This window comes from Augochlora pura, chromosome 3 (assembly GCF_028453695.1).
Source record: "Augochlora pura isolate Apur16 chromosome 3, APUR_v2.2.1, whole genome shotgun sequence".
NCBI lineage: Eukaryota > Metazoa > Arthropoda > Insecta > Hymenoptera > Halictidae > Augochlora > Augochlora pura.
Window position 1 is genome coordinate 8,884,376 of NC_135774.1, and position 24,073 is coordinate 8,908,448.

Here is a 24,073-nt window from a genome sequence, read left to right on the forward strand (position 1 = left end):
TCCTCCCCGTACGTGTAAGGAAACTCGCGCGCGCGGCGGCTCCCGGTTTAACACGTCGAGTGCCGCGTCACCCAAATATGGGTGACACTAATTTCTGACCAATCTTGAAAATTCATTTTTATTGTAATAGATTTGAGCAAAGTGAATTCGAGTAGAATGTTTCGGATGCGAAAGAGTACTATTGCAACCCCCTATGATAAATGTTAATGTTCTAGTTTCGCTTGAATTAATTAAATTGCTTTAACCATGTCGAGATTTTAGTGGTCAATTGTCGCTACAGAACGTGTTAACACGTTGAGTGTCGCGTCAGTCATCGGTGACTGACACTGAACTCTCGGTTCAGGCCGCGTCAGTCGCCGGTGACTGACAGTGTAAAGTATGATATAAAACTAAAAAATTAACATTGTTTCGAGTTGTTACCTAAAATTTATTTAAAACCCTCTTAATTTTTATTCAATACTGGATTCTATTAGTGATGTGTTTTTTCAAAAAATTTTAATTTAACGCATCGAGTAAATTCCAATTTGCAAGTAGCGCGCTTCGTTACAATGTTAAAAGAAATTTAATCGGTGGCAAACCGGGTGAGAATTCGGTGGCTCGTAAAACGGCGGGCAATCGTAATAATTAAACGTTCCGTGGCGCGAGAAGAAGTTCTCGCCGCGGAATCAGTGCTACACCTGATATAAGTTTTAATAGAAGCACGCGCAGCGACGATGTAATAATTACTTAACTACTCGGTTAGGGGTGGGAAGTTCTTGGAGACTTCAAACTTCAAACGAGAAGGGTACACGATTACGCGGCATTACATAATTCCACGTTAGTCTTCTATTTGCGGCGTTACGCTAAACACTCCGAAGTATTAAAACTGATTTTCCCTCAGGGCTTTTCCTCTCTGTTTAAGCAATTCCGGGGGTTGCTTCAGAGAGAGGCACACCACCGGTTCCTCTAATATTTCATTGACTTTGCACGCGCGACGCCACGGAGGCCCGGGGATTAAATCGAATCGCGACAGTATTTTCGGGGGGAAACCGTATTGTGAAGTTCCGATCTGTGCTAACGACGAGGAAATTAATTATGTGCGACCGGTATGGTTCTTGTTGGGCCGCGGACTTTGGGCATTTGCTGACAGACGTCGGCGAGTCGAATTGAAAATTGTGAAGGGATTAAATGAACTATGAAAACCATGGAAAAACTATAGAATTTATTCAGAATATTGAAGAAATAAGCGAAATTTCTGCTTATTTTTTGTTTCTCGCAAGTCATCTGTTTTTTTTTATTGAGCAATTTTAACCTCTTCATAGAATTTATTCTACAAATCCAGATATAAGGTAGGCTGAAACAAATTTTTCAGTAAAATAGATGCGTGGTTTAAAAGGGCATAGTATGTAGTGCATTTATTTTGTTATAGGTGGAGATGTTCGGAAGATTTTTAGGTTAACTTTTTTTTAAAAGTGTAATACTATTTTTTTTATATACAAATATGGAAGAATATTGAATTCTAAGTAAAAAAGTGCTGACCTTTATTAGCTCTAAACGTAATAGTTAACGAGTAATTTGGATTTATTTATTGAATATATAATTATACTTATTGCTAAAGACAATTTTTATTTTATATAAAGATTACAGTTTATTTATTAGATTATGGTCTTCCTTTTGTGCACACTCTTTTTAGTTCTTTTATGTTTAGATTGATGATTATATTGATTTATATTAACATAATTTCCGAATTATGGTAGCATTGCTTTTTTTAACACTTATACTAAATATTTCCATACAGTTTGAGTGATATATACACTAATGATTTCTATCTATAATTATTAAGGTGCCATTACTATGAGTAGTACAATTAAAAAGCTTACATTTTTCAACGAGAAGTTATTTTTAATTATAATTTGACTACAAACACTATCTTGGGTGATTAGGCGATTTGAAAGTGTATCTTAATAAAAGTGGTGTTTCAAATATACTCAGGATATTAGAAGAAATTGCATATATGCTATTGTATAAATATAATAAATAATATAATTTTTACAAATCTAAATATCTATATAAATATAAATATATTTCAGCAGAGAGAATGAATTTTTCTATTTTTATTTTCTACTTCTAAATAATAATATATGAAAATTGAAATTTGCATAAAAATCAGCAATGTATTCATTACTCGCAGTAAATAATAACAATCTTCTATACATCTTGTATTTCATTTAGTAACACGTATTTATTGTTGTCAACATTTATATGAATTCGAGATCTGTGAAATTATTTCGATTTAGGAATAATCCACTCTATCAAAAATAACTTATTTTATATTCATACAACTTTGTCTCTTAATCGTTGCAAAGTGTTTTTGTAATCAAAATTTAAACGGCTTTTAGCGCTCGAAACAGTTTTAGCAATTTTTTCGTTCAGATTTAGTAACGAACAATTCAAAAAGTTTTTCGTTCCGGAAACACTTTCCATGTGAAACAAATCCATTGCGGTCAATATAAAAAAAATAAAACGTAGTTTTGTAACATTGGAATATGACACCATAATGCCAAAGAGTTAAAAACAATTCTAGGTACTGTCACTAACATTACTACTGGATAAAGGAAATACGAACGTAAAAAAAACATTAGGATGACCACGTTATTTAATACTTTATGGGTTGAATTATTATAGCCTCGGTTACAGGCCAAAATAAATATAAAAAAAAGAATGTCCTTATTACTTACATAACTTTGACAGGAGTGGGAGATAAAAATGTTTGAAACAGTAATAAACAGCAAATATTTATATCTTCTCATGTATTATAGAATTTTCCAAAAAACAACTTGTTTTGAAGTAGTAGTTACTAAGAAATACTTCTATTTTTTGTTAAATATTAGTTACATATAGATGTTATGTAATTAAATACAATTAGAAGTATTTCTTAATAATTACTATTAATTATTATTAGTATTAATATTAGTATTTATAAAACTATAATTGTTTTTTTAAATTTTAGTTACATATAGATGTTATGTAACTAAATACAATCAGATGTGCCACTTTTCTATTATATAAGAAGATAAGAATATTCATATGCTATTTACTATTGTAACACTAAACTAACCGCGGTAAAAATGATCACTTACTTATTTTTTAATTCTACAAGGTTTAGAGACTCTTTGATGAAAGATACTAGAATAAATAACAATACCTGCTCCAACAATTTAATTTATTCAAGCATTTGTCAAGAAACAGTCTCTAAATTTTGCAGAATCGCGAAATAAGGAAACAGTAATTTTTACCGCAGTAAACTCAGTGTTAAGAATTTATTTTTGCCCAGACATGCTTCTCGAGCAGACACAAAACATAACCTCAAACACAAAGCCGTATCGAATGGGGGATATTAAAATCATTTTAAGAGTCCCTCCACGTAAAGAAAGAAGTACAACAATAACGGGCGTTATTCAACATTTTATACGTTCAACCATTATGCCGCCAGTGTTGTGTCGTAACCTGGACCTGAAATAGATTCCCCGTCTATAGTGAAAGGACACGGAAGAACCTCAGACATAAAGCTACCGTACCGATCCTATTATTAACGCTAAACTACCTGACAGATTAAAATATCTAGCCTGTGATTATTTCGTTTACCAATTCTGTTTTATTGGCTTTTCTGAGTCAGTAAAACAGAACTTCTGTGATCCATGTCACGCTATAATAGAAGTTCTATGAAGTTTGAGCGACTTTTATCATTGCAATGAAACGGCACGCATTAGTCACTTTCATTGCTCTGCTGTTTCATATAGTGTTATAAACATTTTAACAGCCGTAATTACTCCTCCCATTAGAAAGGAGAACTACAACTATAGAAATGTTATTCTCAACATTTCACGCGTGGAGAACCATTTTTGTTGAATAACACCAGTTACGAGGCCAACTTTAAAAAACAAAAGGCAGAGACCAACCCCCAAGCACGAAGCTCTATTGTCTGAATGGTGTCAAAATCGATTTAAGAGTACAATAGAACCTCGATTAACTGAACTGAAATTTCCTCTATCGTCGTCGTTTAAATTTTTAATTATTCCATGTAATAACGATGAAAGTGTAGAAGGAGGTTGATTAACACTTTGCGGTCGTATTAAGTTTATACGTTCGTGTTATACTTGGCGGAATTAATTTTCGTCGATCGAATAGTAATTAACGCATAATATGCACGATTATGGAGGAAAAACAAAATTTATTGATTCTTTATTAAATATAATAACACGTTTTAACTTTATGTAAGAATAACAAAATAAATAAATAGCTTTGATAGCTAAAAGTAGGCACATCTATCATCGTAAACTTCTGTATTAACAATTTACGAATAAAAAGATTTAATTAATAATTCATCAAAATCAAATTAACTATGAATTTTTAATTCGAATAAAGGAAGTTTTACTGTAATAAATTACTCAAAATATTATTCAAAACTCCAGTACTTCCACCATCTTGTCTTTCCTCGATTTTTATTGTTTAGATTTTTAATTATTCCAGATAATAGCAATGATATTATAAAAGGACCTCGATTGAACCTGTACTTATCATCTCATACTATTGTATTAATTATTTATAAACGAAATTAATTAATAGTAAAGAGAATAATAAAGCGAAATTGACTATTAACTTTGAATTCGAATCACCGAAGTTCTGCTATGAATTATTGCAGTATTATTAATTACACTAGTCACATTAAAAAGAAAAACTTCAACGATGGAAATATTATTCAAACTACCAGTGTACTCGTACCACCTTGCCTTCATAGTACCCGTTCGTAAGCAAATCGCGAGCGATAGTTATCCTCCGAAGAAGCGGAAAGCGAGCATAAAGCTATCGACTGAGTGATACGAAAACCGAGCCGCGGCATTATCGCTGGCCCATTCACGCCAAAGAAGCGGGGCAGGATCGCGAAAGTAATCCGACGCAGGTCCTGCAACAGCAATTATCCACGTCTGCTTTCCTTTGCAGCCGGGCTAACGGTGGGAAACGTAAACGCGGAACGTTTCGTCTCGGAGGCGGCGTGTTAAACACGAAATTTCTTTAATCTGGAGAAGTAACGCGTAAAAAGGTGGGTTCGAGGGGGGAGGGGGGGGGGGGGGTGGGTAGCACGGTGCAGAGTACGGCGCAGAGAGAAACGGAGAGACAGAGCGCGCGAGACCGAAGGATCCTTCGTTTCGCTAAGTTGGTAACAATTAGTAGTTAGTAACCCCCGAGCGACGTCGTAGCCTGGCAGCAACGATTATTGCGGGTCTGGCAATGGTACTAACGATGCGTACGCGAACTTTACATTTATCGTTATTGCGTCCCCGTCAAGTCGCCGCGCCGGCTGTTCTTCGTTTCCGCGATCGTTCCTTTTCTTCTCCGCTTCGTTTCCGGCCGCTGTCCTACTCCCACCGTCGCGTCGGTCTGACTTTTCCCGTGACCTTACCGCTTCTTCATCCTACCGTTCTTGAAGCCGGTCCTCTTATTCGACGATTTTTCCTCGACTTTTTTCCATTTCCTGCGGACTTCCTTCTTCCGATTTCATGTTTCTGGGGGAGCGGGGGAAGGGGGGGGGGGGTGGATTTCTTGTAACTGTTGGCGCAAATCGAAGGCTCCGGGTGGCCGCGAATGGCAATGTTGGGCAAAATTTGTTTGCATGTTGGCAGAGCTATGTGGAATTGCAGTCGGATTGTTCGAGTGATTTTAATTGCAAACGAACTTAGTTATGTTGTAGTTCGGGTCGCCGTTCAATTAATTACAATGTAATTCGTAATCTGATAAGAGTACAAATACAAATGGTAAATAATTTAATTACAGTAAGTACGAATTACATGACAATTTAATTACATTAATTACGAGTTACAAGATAATTCAATTACAATAATTACGCATTTCAAGATAATACAATTCTATTAATATTGAATTTAGTAAGTATATAGATTAAATTATTATTAATAATTACAATGTTGTCTTTATTTACTTGACACGTTGTAACGAATGAGTAATAAATAATATACAAAGAAATGATAACTAAATAAGTAATGATTGAAATTGTATTGGTAAATTAGAAATGAATTGTAGTATCTTAAATAATTTATTTAGATTTATACACATAGTAAGTAATTTAGTTTATTTTTCATTTGAACTTCCAAATAACAAATATTTCTGTATTTCAATATTATGTTTTTAATGTAATCTAAGACAAAATATTCTATTTTCTATGTAACGTTTAAATAATATTTTATCTAGTTAAGATTCATTTTCATTCACTTCTTATAAATTTATTTATCTCTTGTTTCTTGGATTCTTATGCACTTGTGACTTTTAATATATGAGATAATGCGGATATGATATTATTTTAATCAAGATAGATATAAAAATATTAATCGAGACGAGAATAACATAATTTTTATGAACATAGATTGATAATTTTAATCAACGAAAACTATAAATTTAATCAAGATAGATAATATTAATTTAATAAGATAATAGTTATCGATGTAAAAATAACATAATTTTAATCAAGACAGATATGGTGTTACTTTATTATAACCATGATGCAACATTTAAATAATAATAATGAACGAAAATGCACTATAAAAAGAAAGAAAGAAAATTATACAAATGTGGATATAACATAAAAATAATATAATTTTAATCGAAACAAATATGGCGTAAATTTATTGTAACCATGATGTAACATTTAAATAATAATATTGAATGAAAATACACCATAAAAAGAAAGCCATATGAATAAGGATATAGGATTGAAACAATTAAATAATACACATCGTTCATTCTTTGAAATTTTAATATTTCTACATGAATAATTCAAGATTCTATAATCTAAATATCAATTTTTGTTAATTCAACGCTTAAAAATCGTTCAGTGTTGTTAAAATATTAATTACCTTCGAAACGTTTTCATATAAATAAAAGCAGATACAGATGTTAAATATTAAAGTAAGAGAAGGTTCGTTCTGAAATATTATTGACTTTTCTTTTAAATTACGCAGAACAACTTTATACATTGTCTCGTCCTATAAACATTCGTCTTTACAGCTACTTATCTCGTTCGAAGAAAGCTTAAATAGGAACAGCGATTTATTATTGCAGTTAAAGATTAATATTGTTCAAAAAAGAAGGAAAATAGGAACATTTCTTTGCGGAACACGCAACGAACCAGGTAGAACTTCTCTCAGCGAGGATTTCATATTGCATTGTGGAGAACGAGTGTATTCGATCTTTCATGTTAATTTCATAATGCGCTTGTACGACATTCGGGACACGCTCCTGAAATAATTTATATTTATAAGAATGGCGAGAACATCCCGATGGAAAAGGATCCACGTCTTCATGAATTATTTATGTTCCTCGATTTCAGCTACGAAGTAGGTCGTTCTATCGACTGCCAGAAATATATTACCGCGAAATAGAATTGTATTTCGTTTCGCTGGCGTGATTTTAAAATCCGACGAAATTAACGAAAACCTAGAAAACTAATTTTAGTTATTATTATTTGTTTAATGACTGTTAATAGACGACGGGCCTTTATGCTAAATTAAAGCTACCAATTATAAGAGATTTAAGCTAAATAGATATATTTTTGTCTCTTTAATTATTTTTATTGGTTAAAAGTAATTTATTAATATTATTGAGTTCTTTTAATGTTTATTTTAAATTTCACCTGATCTATCATGATATATGTGTATAAAATCGGCAGTATAGTTATCGGTAGGGATTGAAATAGTTTATGCAACGAATTCCAAATCAATCATTTTAGGTTAGAAAACTTTTACAATACCTTTTGCAAACAGCTTTCTGTTGTTACTCTACTCAAACAATGATTCATTTTGTGAATACAAATATTTATAACGTATGAAGTTATTTCTAACTGATCAACGTTAAAATAAACTGAAAATAAATACATAAATAAATTTTATTTTATAGGTTATGTAGATATCAATACTTACGATCTTTTAAAAAATGTTAAATTTTGTGAAATATTTGTATTGGTTTTTGTGGGAAAAAACCATTCGAAGTAAATGATGTTACAAAGTTTCATTAACTAATACGAAAGCAACAACATGAATTAATTTTTTCTTATTTAACATATAAAATAATAAAATTAAACTCATAGAACTCGAGTATTTTATAGAATTAGATTAATGTAGAACAGTTGAATTCTGTAACATAAAAATCAATTTTCAAATCTGAGCTATTAATTTTCGATGCAACAACGTGTTAAATAATTAAATTCTCTGTATGTCAACCAATCAAAATTTGTCCTCAAATATTTGTCTACTTTACAATACATATTAAATCTCAGTTTGCGGTTACTGGATCGCTCTAACTCAATATATTTAACCCCTTGAATTGTAACAACACGTCAGATTCTTAATAAACATTCCATGCAAGTTCTACTAAATATGAATATTATTAATTTCCTCTAAATCGAAATTAAATTGAATTTTCCATCGTCATAGTCTAGAAACGAAAGTAAATAAAAACAATACAAGAAACAAAAATTAACTAGTCCAACTAAGGAAAATATTAAGGACAAATAAATGTTAATCAACGTAACGTGAAAGGAATCATAATACAAGGGGTTAAATCATTACTTAATTAATCAAGTTTCCTCAAAAGCAACACAAAAATTGACAAATCTACACGAAGAATCTACAAAAACATATTCGTAAAACTAAATAAATAAAGCTGTAAATCGTCGGAATCATCGTCAATTACATAATTGTCAAAATGGTCCGTCGTGCCAGAGTTAAACGTTCCAAACAAAGCAATGAAAATTCGGAACACCGCGAACACGGCTCCCCACGAAACGCATTAACTCCTAATGAAAGAGATTCCCTCCCCGCGCCATTTCCGCGCAAGTTCCACGCGTGTCTAATTACATCTTAATTGGCCCGTGGAAAGATTTAATATCAATGCAGTAGACAGAAACCGCGACCGGCGTTTACCGAAACTGTCCCGAAACGAACACGGTCCCATTAAAAAGTTTGCCGCCGAGACCGTTCTACCTGGGATCATTACCGCGTTAGCCTAACAACAGTTTGTGTCTGTGTGTGTGTAGGGTCGTCAGATTAACCCCTTGCCGTACTTTGACGAGTCCGACTCGCGATGGAAATTGCTAGTAATAAATAATTAAGTATGGCTGTTATTCTGTTCTTTAAAATTTGAATAAAATTCTAATCCCTTGTTGTTAATATTTAAGCATATACAATCCCAAAGAATAAGATAGCACACGCGTGCTATCTTTAATTTCTCGCGTTGTAATTATGGTACAGAAAATGTGCTAATGATACAGAAAGACTATTTTCTACTAATATATAAACATAACTTTTATTGACTTTTCTAAAACGAATTCTCGTCGTAAAAATAAAAATACCCAAATGAATACAGACAAAATGATTTGCACATCTGAAAAATATTCCATATTATATAAAACTTAAAATAGACAAATATGAAAATGATATAACTGTACCTGTGTTTAATAATGCGTGAAACCTCCGTGGTCGTCAGTTATTTTTATCATTCTTTTTAGTAAGGATTTATGCAGTACTTTCATTGAAGATTGTGATAAATTTTTCCATTCCTCTTTAATACTGATTTTTAAGTCATTTAAATTTTCAAATTGTCTTCCTTCTGCATAAACAGCTCTGGATAGTAATCCCCAACAATTCTCAATGATATTTAAGTTCGGGGAACACGCTGGCCATTCCAAAACAGGAATTATCTCTTTTGAAAAATATTCATGAATAATTTTTGCCGTGTGTACGGCAGCTTGCTGGAACACTTTTGGACCTGCAATGCATTGTGCCTACTTATCAATTTGGTTTCTTATTAATCTTAAATAACTTGCACTATTTATTTTTCCTTGTATAAAATTAATATCCGTTTTATCTCTGTAACCTATGCGGCTCCAAATCATTAATCCGGCTCCTTTCACTTGTCGTCTAATGCTTGTTAATTGTCCTTTTCGAATGTCATGATGATAGTTTACACTATTATCTGGACCATTCAGACAAAATCGTTTTTCATCTGTAAAGATCATATTCCTCCAGATTTTCCTCTAGTGTATATGTTTCTTTGCAAATTCAAAGCATGCTTCCTTATGCATTCTTTGTTAATCGTGGCTTGGCTTTTATTCTTGATCGGTTCATAATATTACTTATTTGCATAGCACGTCGAACATTTTGAATATTAAACCTTTTGCAAGCAATTTCTCTTGCAATAGCCCAAGAATGCAGCACGAAGTATATTACTGTTGTGTCACGGTGCGATAGGGTTGCTGGCATTCCAATGCATTTTCTTTTATTGCAGTTATCCACATCTTTTAATACGTTATATACAGCTTTTCTGCTTCGACCAATTTCTTTCGCAATTTCTGTAATCGTTACTTTCCGTTTTCTTCAAATAAGAATTGCGTTTATGTCGCTGTCAGATAATCTTTTACCACGGCCCATCACGAAATGCGACAGATACCAATATCAAGAAACAGCGAACACCGACTGACCACTTCAACTTTCTTAAACCTCACGACATTGAAAAAAATCAAAATAAACCTTGAGTGTGCTATCATTTTGTCTCTGTCTATTTGCGTGTTTCCATTCTTCCTGAGAGAATATCTCGTAGAAATTCCAATATAGATAGTGTTTACATATTAGTAGAAGGTAGTCTTTCTGTATCATTGGCACATTTCCTGTACCATAAATATAACGCGAGAAATTGAAGATAGCACGCGTGTGCTATCTTTTTCTTTGGGAGTGTAAGTAAATTCAGGAATAAATGTTAATGTCCTGTCACTTCTAAGAAATTGTACCAATTGAAAAATTCCTGATCGCCGTGACTGCGAAAAGAATGGGTACGCCAAGGGGTTGAGACACCGTTATACCGCGGAACGGTTTCGTTACCACGACCGCAGGATATCCCGCTCGCCTTCGACTCCGTCGCGACTCGTCCTTGATCCTTCGGAATCGTTCCACGACGTCGCCAACCAGAATTCGACGGCGTCTCGAAGTCGGAGCACGTGGTGGTCGCGAGGACGGGGAACCGGCAGGGCGCGTCAATTTTTTTGCGGTTTTATCAGCCGGCTGGCCGGAGGTGACAATTTGTTGAAACCGGCGTTGTCGAACACCGGAAGCAAGTCTCTGACTCTTTGTCCGGCGCCGATGGCGGCCAGCTCGAACCACCTGAAAACAGCGCGACGATGAAAAATTGACTTCCCTTTTCTTACGGTTTAATTAATCGCGCAACCGCGGCGGGCCGAGATTATCGTGACATATGTTTCGCCGCCGGGGAACGTGAGACTTCGTTCCCTTTTTACTGTGGCTTGATCAACTGGCGGGGTTACCGCCGGTGACAAAATCAAGCTGGACTGGGAACGATGTTCTTCGAGAAATCGGTTCTCCGTCGAAGGTCTGGCTTTAACTTTGGATCTTATACAGGGTGTCGAGTTTAAGTTGATGAGCGAAATATCGCGAGTACTATTAAAGAGAAGAAAAAAAGATGGTATATGTTGTTTACGATTTTGGATGGGAAGTCAAATGGTATTGTTGGTTTTTTAATGTGTGGGTGGTTTTAAGGTCCATACGTTTTATTTGTTATTAAGTTCAATATGGCTTTTTTCGTCAAAAACCTATATCTTTTTAGTACAGTATCCTATTTTACGTGAAACATATTCATATGCACAATATTCATCTAAAAACATTTTTCTGTAAAATATTTATTTTTTAAGATATTCAAGGAAACGTTCACAGGATTATTGAATTAATTCTTTTAAATATCAAAATTGATTTTTCTATTAATTTAAAATTTTATTGTAATTTTGTACAATGTAACTTTTGACAATAATATCAAAACAAATGCTCAGAAACACAAACTTCGACTTTCGAACATGTAATAATACGTTTATGAAGTGATAAATGCACAAATAACAATTTTTCTTTTAAATTAAAGTATGTAATACGTGAATTCCATAATTTTGTGAACGTTTCCCTCAATATCTTAATAAATAAAAGTCCTATATGTTTCAGAGGAAAGCTATGAGCTTTTTCACGTAGAATAAATAATTTTAATAATTATTCAAATAATCTTAAAAAAAAATTCAAATAATCTTAAAAAACGACCATACAATTTGAGTCCCCATCCAAAACCATAAAGAAAGTATGCCATCTTTTTTAATTTCCTTAGTCGTATACGAAATATTTTGTTGCGGCAACTTAAATGAGACACTCTACATACTACTAGATACGGTATGTGTACAGTATGTGTATAGAAAAGCGTACAGTGAAGCAAACAGAACTCATTAAAAATAATTCACTGCGATGTGGCGTGGAGTTAAAATGGCCGACGTGCATGAAATTTAAAAATATTAAATAATTGCTCTAAAAATTCTGATACTTGTACATATGTACCATATACATATCCCATATTTAATTAACTAAATTTATTATCTGAAAATCAAATACATTCGCTTATTTATCAATGTCGAATATTACCCCTAGAACAACCCCATGGGGGTGCAGGCGACCCCACAGATTTTTAAATTGTCTGCAAACGTGTAAATAAATACTAAAACATCGATAATATATATATAATCATATCCTCTTAACTCGTTCCGCTATTCATATTTTACGTTTTGGAAATAATAAATAATATTTTCATTGTTAAGGTTTCATTTTGAATCGGTCGCAACCCCATGGTTTCATTTATTTGGAACATCGTTGTCGCAGTTGAAATTTGGCAAGGAGGATTTTCCCTGACTCAGTCTGCTTCGTTATTGCATCTACGGTGCATCCGCAGTGAATATATGTATAATATTTTACCTATGCTACAAGCTTGCATAATAATTTTGGTGGTTACGTCTATGTGGCAGTGATAAATTAGTAATTGGGTTGCAGAGCCACATAGAGATGAAAATATAAAGGCAAAATTTTCTGCATTTCATCTACAAATTTTTTAAACAAATCGTAAATAATAGAAAGTTAAATTAAAAAGTGGACTTTATACTAATAAATGTTTTTTGAATTATATTAATATACAGGGTGGTCCACGCGATTTGTGCACCTCTTGCAACTTGCAAAATATGCATTGGACAACAAATTTTTCAATACAAAACTTGCGTGGCTTAAAAGAGCCTAGTATACACAATAGTACACTTAATTTTTACATAGGTGACGTTGTTTCGAAGATTTTGAGGTTTACTTCTTTTTAAATGGAATACTACATCTTACATATAAAAATATGGAAGAATATCGAACTTTAAGTAAAAAAGAATTGAATATTTATTAAACCTGAAGCTGATAGTTAACGAGTAATTTCTCTTTACTTATTTAAAATTTTCTTCGCGTAATATCAAGTTAGCGAAAAGAGAAGAAAAAGTAAAGCTTTATTTTGCTTTATTTTTTGAAAAAATAAAGCAAAATTACTCGTTAACTATTAGGTTTAAGACAAATACAAATCAATACGTTTTTACTCAGAATTCGTTATTCTTCCATATTATGGTATAAAAAGATATACTATTCTTAAGAAAACAAATTCACTTTCAAATGTCCGGACCGGCTCCAACTAAAAAATAAATTCACTCCATAATGTTTTTTTAAACCACGTAACATTTATATTGAAAAATTTGTTGACCAATGCACATCTTGGAAATTGCAATTTGCAAGTTATATAAAAGATACCGTATAATTGAAGTATATTAAAAACACGAAATAAGTAAAAGAAACTAAATAATTTAACGTAAACTTTAGATACAGTACTCGCCGCGTTTAACCCCTTGCCATACTTTAACGAGTCAGACTCGTGATACAGATTTGTAATAATAAGCTGTTAAGTATGAATGTTTATCCGTTCCTTTAAGTAGGAATAAAATTCTCTTGCCACCAATATTTAAACATTCGAGTAGATGTAAGCATAAAATAACTGTAAAATTCCTTTTTCTCCAAAGAAATCAGTGCAATCGAAAAAGTTCTAATCACAGTGATTGTATCGAAAATGGTACGTCAAGGGGTTAACCTACACCACTGACACACGCTTCTTCCGTCGACTGTGCAAGTCATTCACTAATCTCTATTATTCACCGGCTGCGTTCTAGCGCGATGCATTAAAACTACGAGCGCTTCATTTCGCCCGGTTGACGGGCAAACACGGAATCGGAAAGAACGTTAGAACGTGCAGCGATACAATAATGTGAAACGGGGTTAACAATAACGCAATTATGCGAATTATTCCGGCGAAATACGGAACCGCGCCGCGCGTCACGAATCACAGCGCCATATCCCGTCTGTGCGGAATATAATTCGCATTATTTCGATGCGAACGAATTTCTGTCGGCCGCGGCGGGAGAGAGAGGGGGGGGGGGGGTTGGATCGGTCGGCGGCTTGGTCGTCTGTTTTCATCGAGCGATACCCGCGCCGCGTATGATGCAATTGTTTTGTTGCTCTTTCCGGAAATGACCGCGAATTCGATCGTGCGGTATTTTCGGGGGTTTCCAATTTACGCTTCACAATCGGCCGACGGGGCGCCGCGGCGCCTTTATGATTCGTAAACACGGCCGTCCTGTTTCGTTAGACGATACGCGCCGGCTGGCCTATTTTCCCCCGTGGCTTAACCCTTCGCACTCGAAGAGATTTTAACTGTAAATTTGAAATAATTGTCCTCGCTCGTAGTACATATATCCAATCTGTGCAACAGAGTGCGCTTTCGTGCATACGAAATTGATTTTTGCAACTCGTACCGACAGTTTTATTATTTAACAATTTTCTAGATCTAAACTTTGTTGGTATAATTATGAGAGGCGACAGTCGGCGTTTATGTTATGATAATTTCTATATAAAATTATAAATTGTATATGATTGTATATAAATTATATAACTGTATATAATTGTATATAATTGTATGTAATTATATCCAAATTATATAAATTATATTTGTGTTATATACAAGTTAAGATAATCGTATATAAATTATATTGTAAATGATGTAATTGTATATAAATTATATTTGTGTTATATACAAACTATGATAATTGTATATAAATTATATTTGTGTTATATACAAACTATGATGATAATTGTATATAAATTATATCTGTGTTATATACAAACTGTGATGATAATTGTATATAAATTATATTTGTGTTATATACAAACTATGATAATTGTATAGAAATTATATTTGTGATACCTACAAATTAAAATATCTATATACAAATTATATATGTATTATATAAAAATTAAAATAATCGTATACAAATTATATTTGAATTCCACACAAATTAAAGCAATTTGTATACCAGGTATCGGCGAAAATGCCTCGTCCTGTTGCCTCACCCGCTCGAAAAATTGGTCATCCGCAAAGGGTTAATAATCTTCGATGGGCGCGATCGACCGCCGATCGGACTGCTAATGGGCCACCGCCGGACATTGTCGTCTTTTCGCGTAATAGAAAACCAGATATTAAACGCGACGGTCCGCTGCGCCGGAATGGAACGGGTTGCGGCGCACGGCGGTGCGTTTCGCGGGACAATTGTAACGTAGACAGTTTAATCTGAAGCAATTAATACCGGGTTGTCGCATACGAAATTGCCGGCCGCGCGGACACCCGCGAACGTTTCTTTGTTTCGGGACTGGTATACAGTAATTACCGCGTGCGCCGCGCCCGCGCCGGTTCGTAAGAATTCCATTGTGCCGGAACATCGATTCCGCGTGGACCGGTTGAAAGAACGCATCCGGCCGTGGCTAATGTCCCGATTATACAGGATGTTTTGTGGATTGCGATAGGGGCGAGGTGTTGACGAAAGGTTTTTGTTTCGATCGCGATTCAAAGAAAAATTAAGGGATCGTTCTGCTTCGGTTTGGTACAAACGCGAATTATCTCGTTATTAGGCTGCGGATTTTGTGCACTTATGACATGAATAGAACAAATACGAAGACGAAGAGACACTGGATGAATCTAAGAATATTGTTATATTGTTTTCAACTCGTTACGATTGTTGAAAAATATTTTTATATAATTTATATTTCTTGCGGTTGGCTGAAATAATTTTTACTTTGTTTAAAGAGCCGTAATCTATGCATTAGAAATATATACCCACCACCCTTCAAAATAATCGGACACCTGCTTATTTACAGTACAAATTAAAATTTTTTAGTGAGTAAAAACATTGTTGCGAGTTTCATGACATTGAGATATATATTCAGCAATAAATGTTTGTCGTTTATGCAATTAGTTTACCGAGAAATGCACTGCAAAGTGTGTGGAATTAAATAAGAGCAAAAATAAATAGAAAAAGCTAATTAAAACAGGCGCTGAGATTAGTCCAAGAAGTAATGAAATTAACAGAAGTAACTAAAAAACGTGGTAAACATATTTGACATAGAAGAAAATTTAAATTTCATTTATAAAATCTATGTTACTTCTGCTATAATATGAAATATATTTATATAAGTATAAGTATATGTTACTATTCAATATAATCGAATATTTAGTATATAAATAAATAATTGATAATAATCGGGTTTCGAAAAATTTGTAAAAAACTTCAGAGTCAATACAAGCCTGTCTCAATGACTATAAATATAATTTCATAGATTTAATCAGTAGCGGCATTAAAAATGCTCGTTAGTTCGTCGACTAATTTCCTAAACAATTGCGAGAAGTAAATATCTGAAATAAAATTGTACGGTACAATAATCGTGAGTAGGCGTGCATCGAAAACTGGCTAAAAAAAGAATACGGACGCGGTAGAAAGTGAGTTAGCCATCGAGCATCGGCAGCGAAGCGCGCGGGCGGTGGGAGGGGGGGGGGATGAAATGAAATCGTGCTTGCAGGCCCCTGATAAATTGAAATTGATTTTGATGCGCGCGCGACGGGACACGCGCGCGCGCGGATAGGGAGGAGGGGCGAGGGGGGGCGAGAGCGTTTCGCAAGCATATGTGAACACCATTCATTTCCCACCTGTTGTTTTTGTATTTGGCAAGGGGTTGAGCAGCTGGATGGGGCGTTTCGGTGGGGAAATATGTGGCCCCATAAAAATCCAGACCGCGGCTCAGCAGCATCGAGGTCTCCTCCACGCTGGCCAGGGTGACCCTTATAACGGGTGGCCCCGTGTAAATCGTCGCCGGCTCGTTTTGGTTGTGAGCGTCGCTTTTCAGCTTGTCGTTGATCGCTTTCACTAATTCACAAAGCAGACATAGACTGGTCACCCGCCGGGCGCAGTTAGGCAAATGAGGGAGAAAAACGGGGCGGGGTGGGGGGTTCGCGTTCGATCGTGACTGTCGCGTTGGCGACTCCGTGGCAATTCGGTGAATTAGTCGGGAGAATTCATGATTTCATCCTGCAGCGCGGTTCTTGCTTCCGATTTGTCACCCACCTTTTGCCCTTCGATCCTTTCGCGCGATCGAAATTGGCCCTTTAACACATATCCGTAAAGTGATTCTTTGCGTCGCCGTTCACAAAATTACCGGCATTTGTTGACGATGTCATAGAAATTATATGATCTATATGAAAGCAACGTGATTTGTTTTATATAATTTTCTAAAATTTCACTCAAAAATATAGGATTTTTAACAAGTCTTTATATACAAATCTTTAATTTTTTTGCTTCTGAATAATTTTCAATTATAAATGTTAACAAAATAAAGATAAAAATATTTTAATCATTCTGCAATGATCCATAAACATTGTGCAATGAATTCCTCTAACATTTATAGCAAAATTTAAGTAATTTCGACCAGTTTTAAAGGAGTTATAACATTTTAAAATTGTTGACTCATTTTTGCTATTTTATACAGGTCAGTCATTTAATAACGAAGAGCATATTAGCACCTTTTCAATAAGGACAACTTCTTTAACCACTTCAGTATCGAACAACATTGTATCAATTTTTATTATATTTAAAAAAATACTACCTTTTTACTATTTTTCATAAATAACAGATTCATTTCTCATTTCTTCTTCCCCTTTAAAAGTTCTAATTTTCAGACAATTTCTTCCTAGAACTTTACCAAAGTTTTTTAAATAATATTCTTGCATTATGAACTCAAATGAGAATAGATAAAGAATATCTTCTTAAAGAAAAATAATTTCAAAATGTTTATAAGAGGTAGAAATTGAAAAAGAATTATAGCATTTTTTACGTGTTCTATTTCTAAAATGAAATGCAGAGCTTCGTTGAAAATTATTTTTATATTGCCAATTATAATAAGAATAGACTAAAAAATTTGTTTAAAATAGAGTAACGAAAAAGCATATTATAAACTGTCACGGTAAAATTCATATTACCACTTGTCATAAATCTTATTTAAGTTAAAACTATTTTTCTTTAAGAAGATATACATTACCAATTCTCCTTCGAATTCACAACGCAAAATTATTAACAAAAAAACCAAAACCTCATATCTCACCTAGATTAAAAAATTACCCATCCACCCAATCACAACACAATTAAATTCACACTTGCCTATCACAAATTCTATTTAAACCACAAATAATAATACATAACCTTGACACAAAACCATCCTGCTCAATACAAGATATTCCCAACCCATCCCCATAAAAGTCTCCAACGCAAAATACATTTCAAAACAGTCCCCCAGTCCGTGTTTCAGCTACACCCAGTCAAGAAGTCGCCATATCTCCTCCGATCCCCAGAGCAAACCCTCCAATAGTTATTTGCTCACCCTATGCAAGCAGACGGTCGACGTCCGCCACGGGTGTAAAGATAAGGATCAGGTTGTGATCAGCACAGGTGAGCACCCGGGTGTCAGGAAAAAGGAAAAAGGAAGAATTCTTCGGCGGTCGTGGGGGTGGCTGGGAGGGCGGCCCGCCTCTTTAGGCGAACCGTATCGCGATTACGCGTGGAATACTCACGAACTGTGCCGGTGTTGAGGGGCAGCCGCGCAACTTCGACTATGGACCGGTACTTGTAGAGGGCATGCCTGATATCCTCTTCGGGCAATTCCTCGGGTACGTCCAGTACGTACACCGTGAATGTCTTTGCGGGTCTGCACGGTATGGCGACCTGCGCGTTCATGAATACGAAACGTCGTATTTAGGAGCCGTTTGAAGTGGTAGGGGTCCTTTGTGTACCGAAAGATAAGTACCTTCTTGTAGAAGCGTGCCCCGGTGACTTTGTGGAAGCCCTTTTTGTAGACCGCCTGAAAATCGTCGATGTTGCTGAACTTGAAGAGTATACCGGTCGCCGTCTTCGTCAAGGAGAACGCGCCACTGTAATGCAAAGCGAAACCGATGTTTTATCTCCGCACCTTTCTCTCTCTCTCTCTCTCTCGTTTCCCCCGGTTTTCCCTCGTTTTCCCTCCGTTTCTCTCTTTTTCCCCCGATCTCTATCCCCCGTTCACCTCGCCACTCGTCTGCTCGCCGAACTTCCTATTCCCGGGTGCCGGTCCCTCCCACTCCGTCGGTCGGTGGATTTTATCTTGTTTGCCGAGCTCCTCTATCGAGCAATTATCGCGCTTCGACTTTTCCCGGGGTAATTTCATTCCGAAATGAAGACATGGCTTATCTTAATTGTTGTGATCCGCCGGAGTTTAACCTATTAATCGAGGCGGCCGAGCGAATTCGTCGTTTGTAATGTCCGGCTTTTATTGGCTGGTTGACTGATAAATGGGGAATTAGTATTTAGCCGGGGGAGGAGAACGTTTCTGTTTCCAATCGACGGTTGGGACACTGCGTTTCGTGAAAATACTGGGTGTTTCGCGTAATTATTAACTGCGTAATTAAACTGTTGCTAATATAAGTTAGTGTGTCTTTGGTCAATTCTGAATTGTGATTTAGGAAATTTCAGAAAGAACGTTTTACTTTTAGGTTATGTTACGAACATTCTAACAATATAACTGACTTGACTATATTGTACAATTCACTGATTTTGCTTACATAATGATACCATGTTCTTCAACCATACACTCAAAAATAACATTCGAGGTTAGGTTCAAAATTTAAATTTAATCTCAATTGTTCTTGCTGCCAGATTTTGTTATAAACTCAAAATAACTCTTAAATTTTTAGTGGTATTTAAACGAAACGAGATATTAAAGATAATAGAAAATACAAATATTGTATCTTTTCTGAAGAATTTGAGAATATTTTTGCGTTGTTTTCAATTCATTAATACTATCGAAAGGATTAATTAATTTTTAACTAACTCCTGATTCTTGTATTTCGTGCAAAATATCTTTATTTATTATTGAATCAAATTTTGTATGAAAGTGATGATTTCTTTTTATTATTAACGATATTTTCTATTATTATATAATTTTATCATTATTACATAATTTATCAATATCATTATTATTTTATATCACAATATAATTTTTCGCATTACTATATAATTTTATTTTATATTATTTATATAATTTTTATTACAAATCTTGCGAAAGTGATCATTCCTTTTTATTATTATTAACCATTAATCCTATGAAATTTTTGATCATCAACGAGTCAATGAACTATAACTATAGTTCCCGCGATCAATAATAAACTTTTCGGAAATCGTCGGACAGTTTTGTGGAAATTGATGGCAAATTGACCGGTGTGCACTGTAATGCAGCCTGTAAGTGTACTTCCACGTAATTAGGCTGCGATGATTAACGGCTGCGATCGGCACATTTGTTTCAATATTGTCGTTTGCGGGCCGGCTAATTCGTTTCAATTATCGCCCGCGCGGGGCTTTGGTGCCCGCGCCACACCACGAAACACTTTGCGAGTTTTATTCTAGACGCCAACAATCGAACACTCGAATTCCTGTATTTACCGGATACCACCCCCCACCCCCCGTCACATGCGATAACATTTGTACTTGTTTTTGGTAGTACTATATATACCACGAGAAATTTATTTCGTATTTAATGCGCGCGCTGAGTCCAGGGTCGGGCGAGATATTATTCGGACCGCCGGGTAAGAGATAAGGATTAACGGATAAAATTTTATTCGACGTTTTCGTATAAATGTCCCATTGAATAAAAATTCAGCTGGATAACAATTTATCCGAATAACATTTTAGTTGGAATGAAAATTTGTTTGGATAAGAAGTTATTTGGTGTTCGAATAAGAATTTATTTTTACGTGAATTAATTCGGAAAATAATAGAGTTGAATATAAATAATAAAATATTGTATTCTTCATAGTTCATTGACTAATCTCTTCTGCGGTAATTTTTAAGATTTATTTTTCTTACGATTGATGAATGAATAATTTATTGTGAAAATAATAAATAAATGAAAATGAAGAATTGTTAGAATAATGTATTCGAATAAAAAATAAAGAATTATTCGAACAGATAAAATAATTAATTAGGAATAATGAATAATTGTTATCCGGATGTTATTCAACTAACAATAATTCATTAGAATTATTATAGATAAGTTATTAATTGATTATATCTAGATAAGTCTTAGCCGAGTCACTGAAATCATATAAGTCATTTTTTTATAATTATCTACAATTTATTGAAATATGAAGAAACTACTGTAATTGTTTTTCCTATACAATTATTGTGATGGACTTTTTAGCTTCATCTTTTGTATTTTTTTCTAGTTTTCTATCAGTACCAAGCATTATATCAAGAATTTCTAAAGGAACGGCGACTGTGAAAATATGTCGCTTTTTATTAATTGTTCAAGGGTTACTTTGTAGATTGCACATCCTATTAATAATACACCATAACAAAAAATGATTCGATACTAGCCGCTATAAGGAGAAAGTGTATGAAATATTATTTAATCGTGGAATTGCGTTCCCAGGTGCAGTTACTAATATGTCTGACCAATGCTCGCTATTTCTACTTGCAATATAAATTCATGATGGTATGATTCATTTCCATTAATATTAGAATCGCTGAGTAGTAATAGTATGTATTGCCATATATAGTAGCGATATTGCATTTATATAGTATCTACGCAGTTTGCATTGCAAGATATGTGTCTGTCTACAATAAAATTATACTTTTACTAAAATTAGGTCAAACAAATGATTTTTAAATATTCGGTAGATTGTTGATGATATTAATGGTTATGGTTTATAATAATATCTGTAAAGTTCTTTCTGCTATTAAAATTACTACTTACTAATTTCGTAAATAAATAAAATACTGTAAGATTTTTTTATAAAATGCAACTAATTTAATCAAACTACAAGAATATGATAAAGAAAGAGAACTAGGATTATACTGTTTTTAAAAAAAATCTACTACTCCCATGGAAAATGTTTGTAAGATAAGACTTTCATGATTTTAAATGTTACAAAATTCAATAAATATTCGATTAATAATTTCCTGTCTATATTTTTACATATTGTGCATCATATCATATTAAATACATAAAATTTGTATTATATGTATAATGAATAATAATAATTTATAGATATACCCTTTTTTTAAATAGTTAAACATATTTAAAAAATGTGTTTTTATAGCAATTTTTACGATGGATACAAACAGAAGAAATGAATTTTGTAAATTTATTTTTAGCGTATAAAAAGAAAAGTAAATATCAAAAACGTGATAAATTTCATAAAAATAAAACGTGTCAGCTGAAACTTTGTTTACAGTGTATATTCTACATTTTACGTTTTGGTGATTTTTTTGTCAAAGAAACAAATTTCTTTTTCGCAAATCAAAAACATGTTTACCAAATTCATTTCTACATATTTGTATACACCGTAAAAAATGCTATAAAAACGCATATTTTTTAAATGTTATCTTAAAATTTACTCCATTGTAACACTGGATCAAAGTGACACACATGTTCTAGAATATTTAAATTATATTCTCAAATAGTTCGGCTTTAATAGTATTGTTATTTTCCAAGAAATGGTTGTTTGAAAATTGTTATTATCATTCGCATAGGAAATGTGACAATAGTGGGTTAATATTAGAACAATCAAGCCGTGAATATGACTAATGTATATTATTTTAAAATAATAGAAAAATGGGATTTATTTAAACTTAGCTTAAATAAAGAAGTTTACCTAAAAATGTCTCATAAAAACGATTTTATAATTAATTCAATTGTGATAGAAAAAATGAGAAAACAGTCTCTCTGACAACCTTTCTAGTTTTAGTATTTATATTCTATTTACATTTATTTCTATTTGTACAGTATTATATTTATTAATTGTGTCAATGCTACCATTTTATTGCAGAATCTTTTAATTATCTATATTACGTTATCTTAATTATTTATATATTCTATCTTTTTACCACGCGCGATATGCGATAATTTTGCAAACATCCCCGGACATCTAATATAAGCCCAGAGAAACATCATTTTAAAAATGAACAAATTTAACTAAAATACCGTAGAAGTGAATCATCATCTCTTTGACACGTTGCCGTGTCAGAACCGATCGGAACGGTTCCATTCGTAAGCGTTTCAATCCCTGGATAGAGAACACTCACCGGAAGTTCATCTTCTCGCAAATGGTGGCGGCCTTCTCGATGCTCAACTCATGGCTGGGCGTCAAGAGGAACGCGCCCTTGGTGAGAAAATCGGTCTCGCTGATCTCGGAATCGGTGTCCTGGTCCTGCCAGTCGGCTGATCCGCGGCGACCCTCCTGGTTCAGCCTGAGCAACGAGCTGCTTTTCGACGTGGACATGTCGTTTTCGCAGGCGGCACTGCCGTCCGTGCCTTTCTGAGACATCTTTTTATAGGCCGACGAAGTGGGATCGGCTAGCCGACGATATCGAATGTGACCCGTTACGCGAGATCGACTCCTCTAGACCAACGAGACCGGACATACGCTCTTGACACACTGCTGGTCAGTTACGCACCGATACGCCCCTTTTATATTCGCCGGGCAGCACCGTGGATCGCGACGATCCTGGGACACTGCCCACGATCTTGCGCTCGTCTCGCTTCGTGCCCGTCGGGAAAAAAAAAGGTCGTCGAGCAATAGTACCATTGACGGACGATTAGGCGTGGTTGGGATCGACGAATGCCTTCTGTGCACGTGTGTGTGTGTGTGCTCCGAGCAAACGCCAATCTTCGCTAATAAGAGGACCGCGAATTCTGTGCGGGGAAGAGTCGAATAGAAGTACTGATAA

General features: G+C 34.4%; 1 protein-coding gene across 1 annotated transcript; it reads right to left on the bottom strand.

Annotated features, from left to right (window-relative positions):
* Nucleotides 1-6,804: 6,804 nt before the first annotated feature.
* On the bottom strand, nt 6,805-23,771 carry LOC144467895 (uncharacterized). The gene is made up of 5 exons (XM_078176882.1): nt 23,429-23,771; nt 19,119-19,242; nt 18,886-19,036; nt 16,972-17,188; nt 6,805-11,201 (listed from the first exon to the last, which is right to left on the bottom strand). The coding sequence occupies exons 1-5, from the start codon at nt 23,668-23,670 to the stop codon at nt 11,075-11,077; spliced, it is 861 nt and encodes a 286-aa protein (XP_078033008.1). The 5' UTR covers nt 23,671-23,771; the 3' UTR covers nt 6,805-11,074.
* Between the last annotated feature and the right edge of the window lie 302 nt (nt 23,772-24,073).

Excerpts from the sequence above, each read along its gene's own strand:
- LOC144467895 (XM_078176882.1), bottom strand. The coding sequence starts at position 23,670 with ATGTCTCAGAAAGGCACGGACGGCAGTGCCGCCTGCGAAAACGACATG. Across the intron at positions 19,243-23,428 it reads TGCGAGAAGATGAACTTCCG|TGGCGCGTTCTCCTTGACGA; the intron begins GTGAGTGTTCTC and ends TTTGCATTACAG. Across the intron at positions 19,037-19,118 it reads GGGCACGCTTCTACAAGAAG|GTCGCCATACCGTGCAGACC; the intron begins GTACTTATCTTT and ends ATGAACGCGCAG.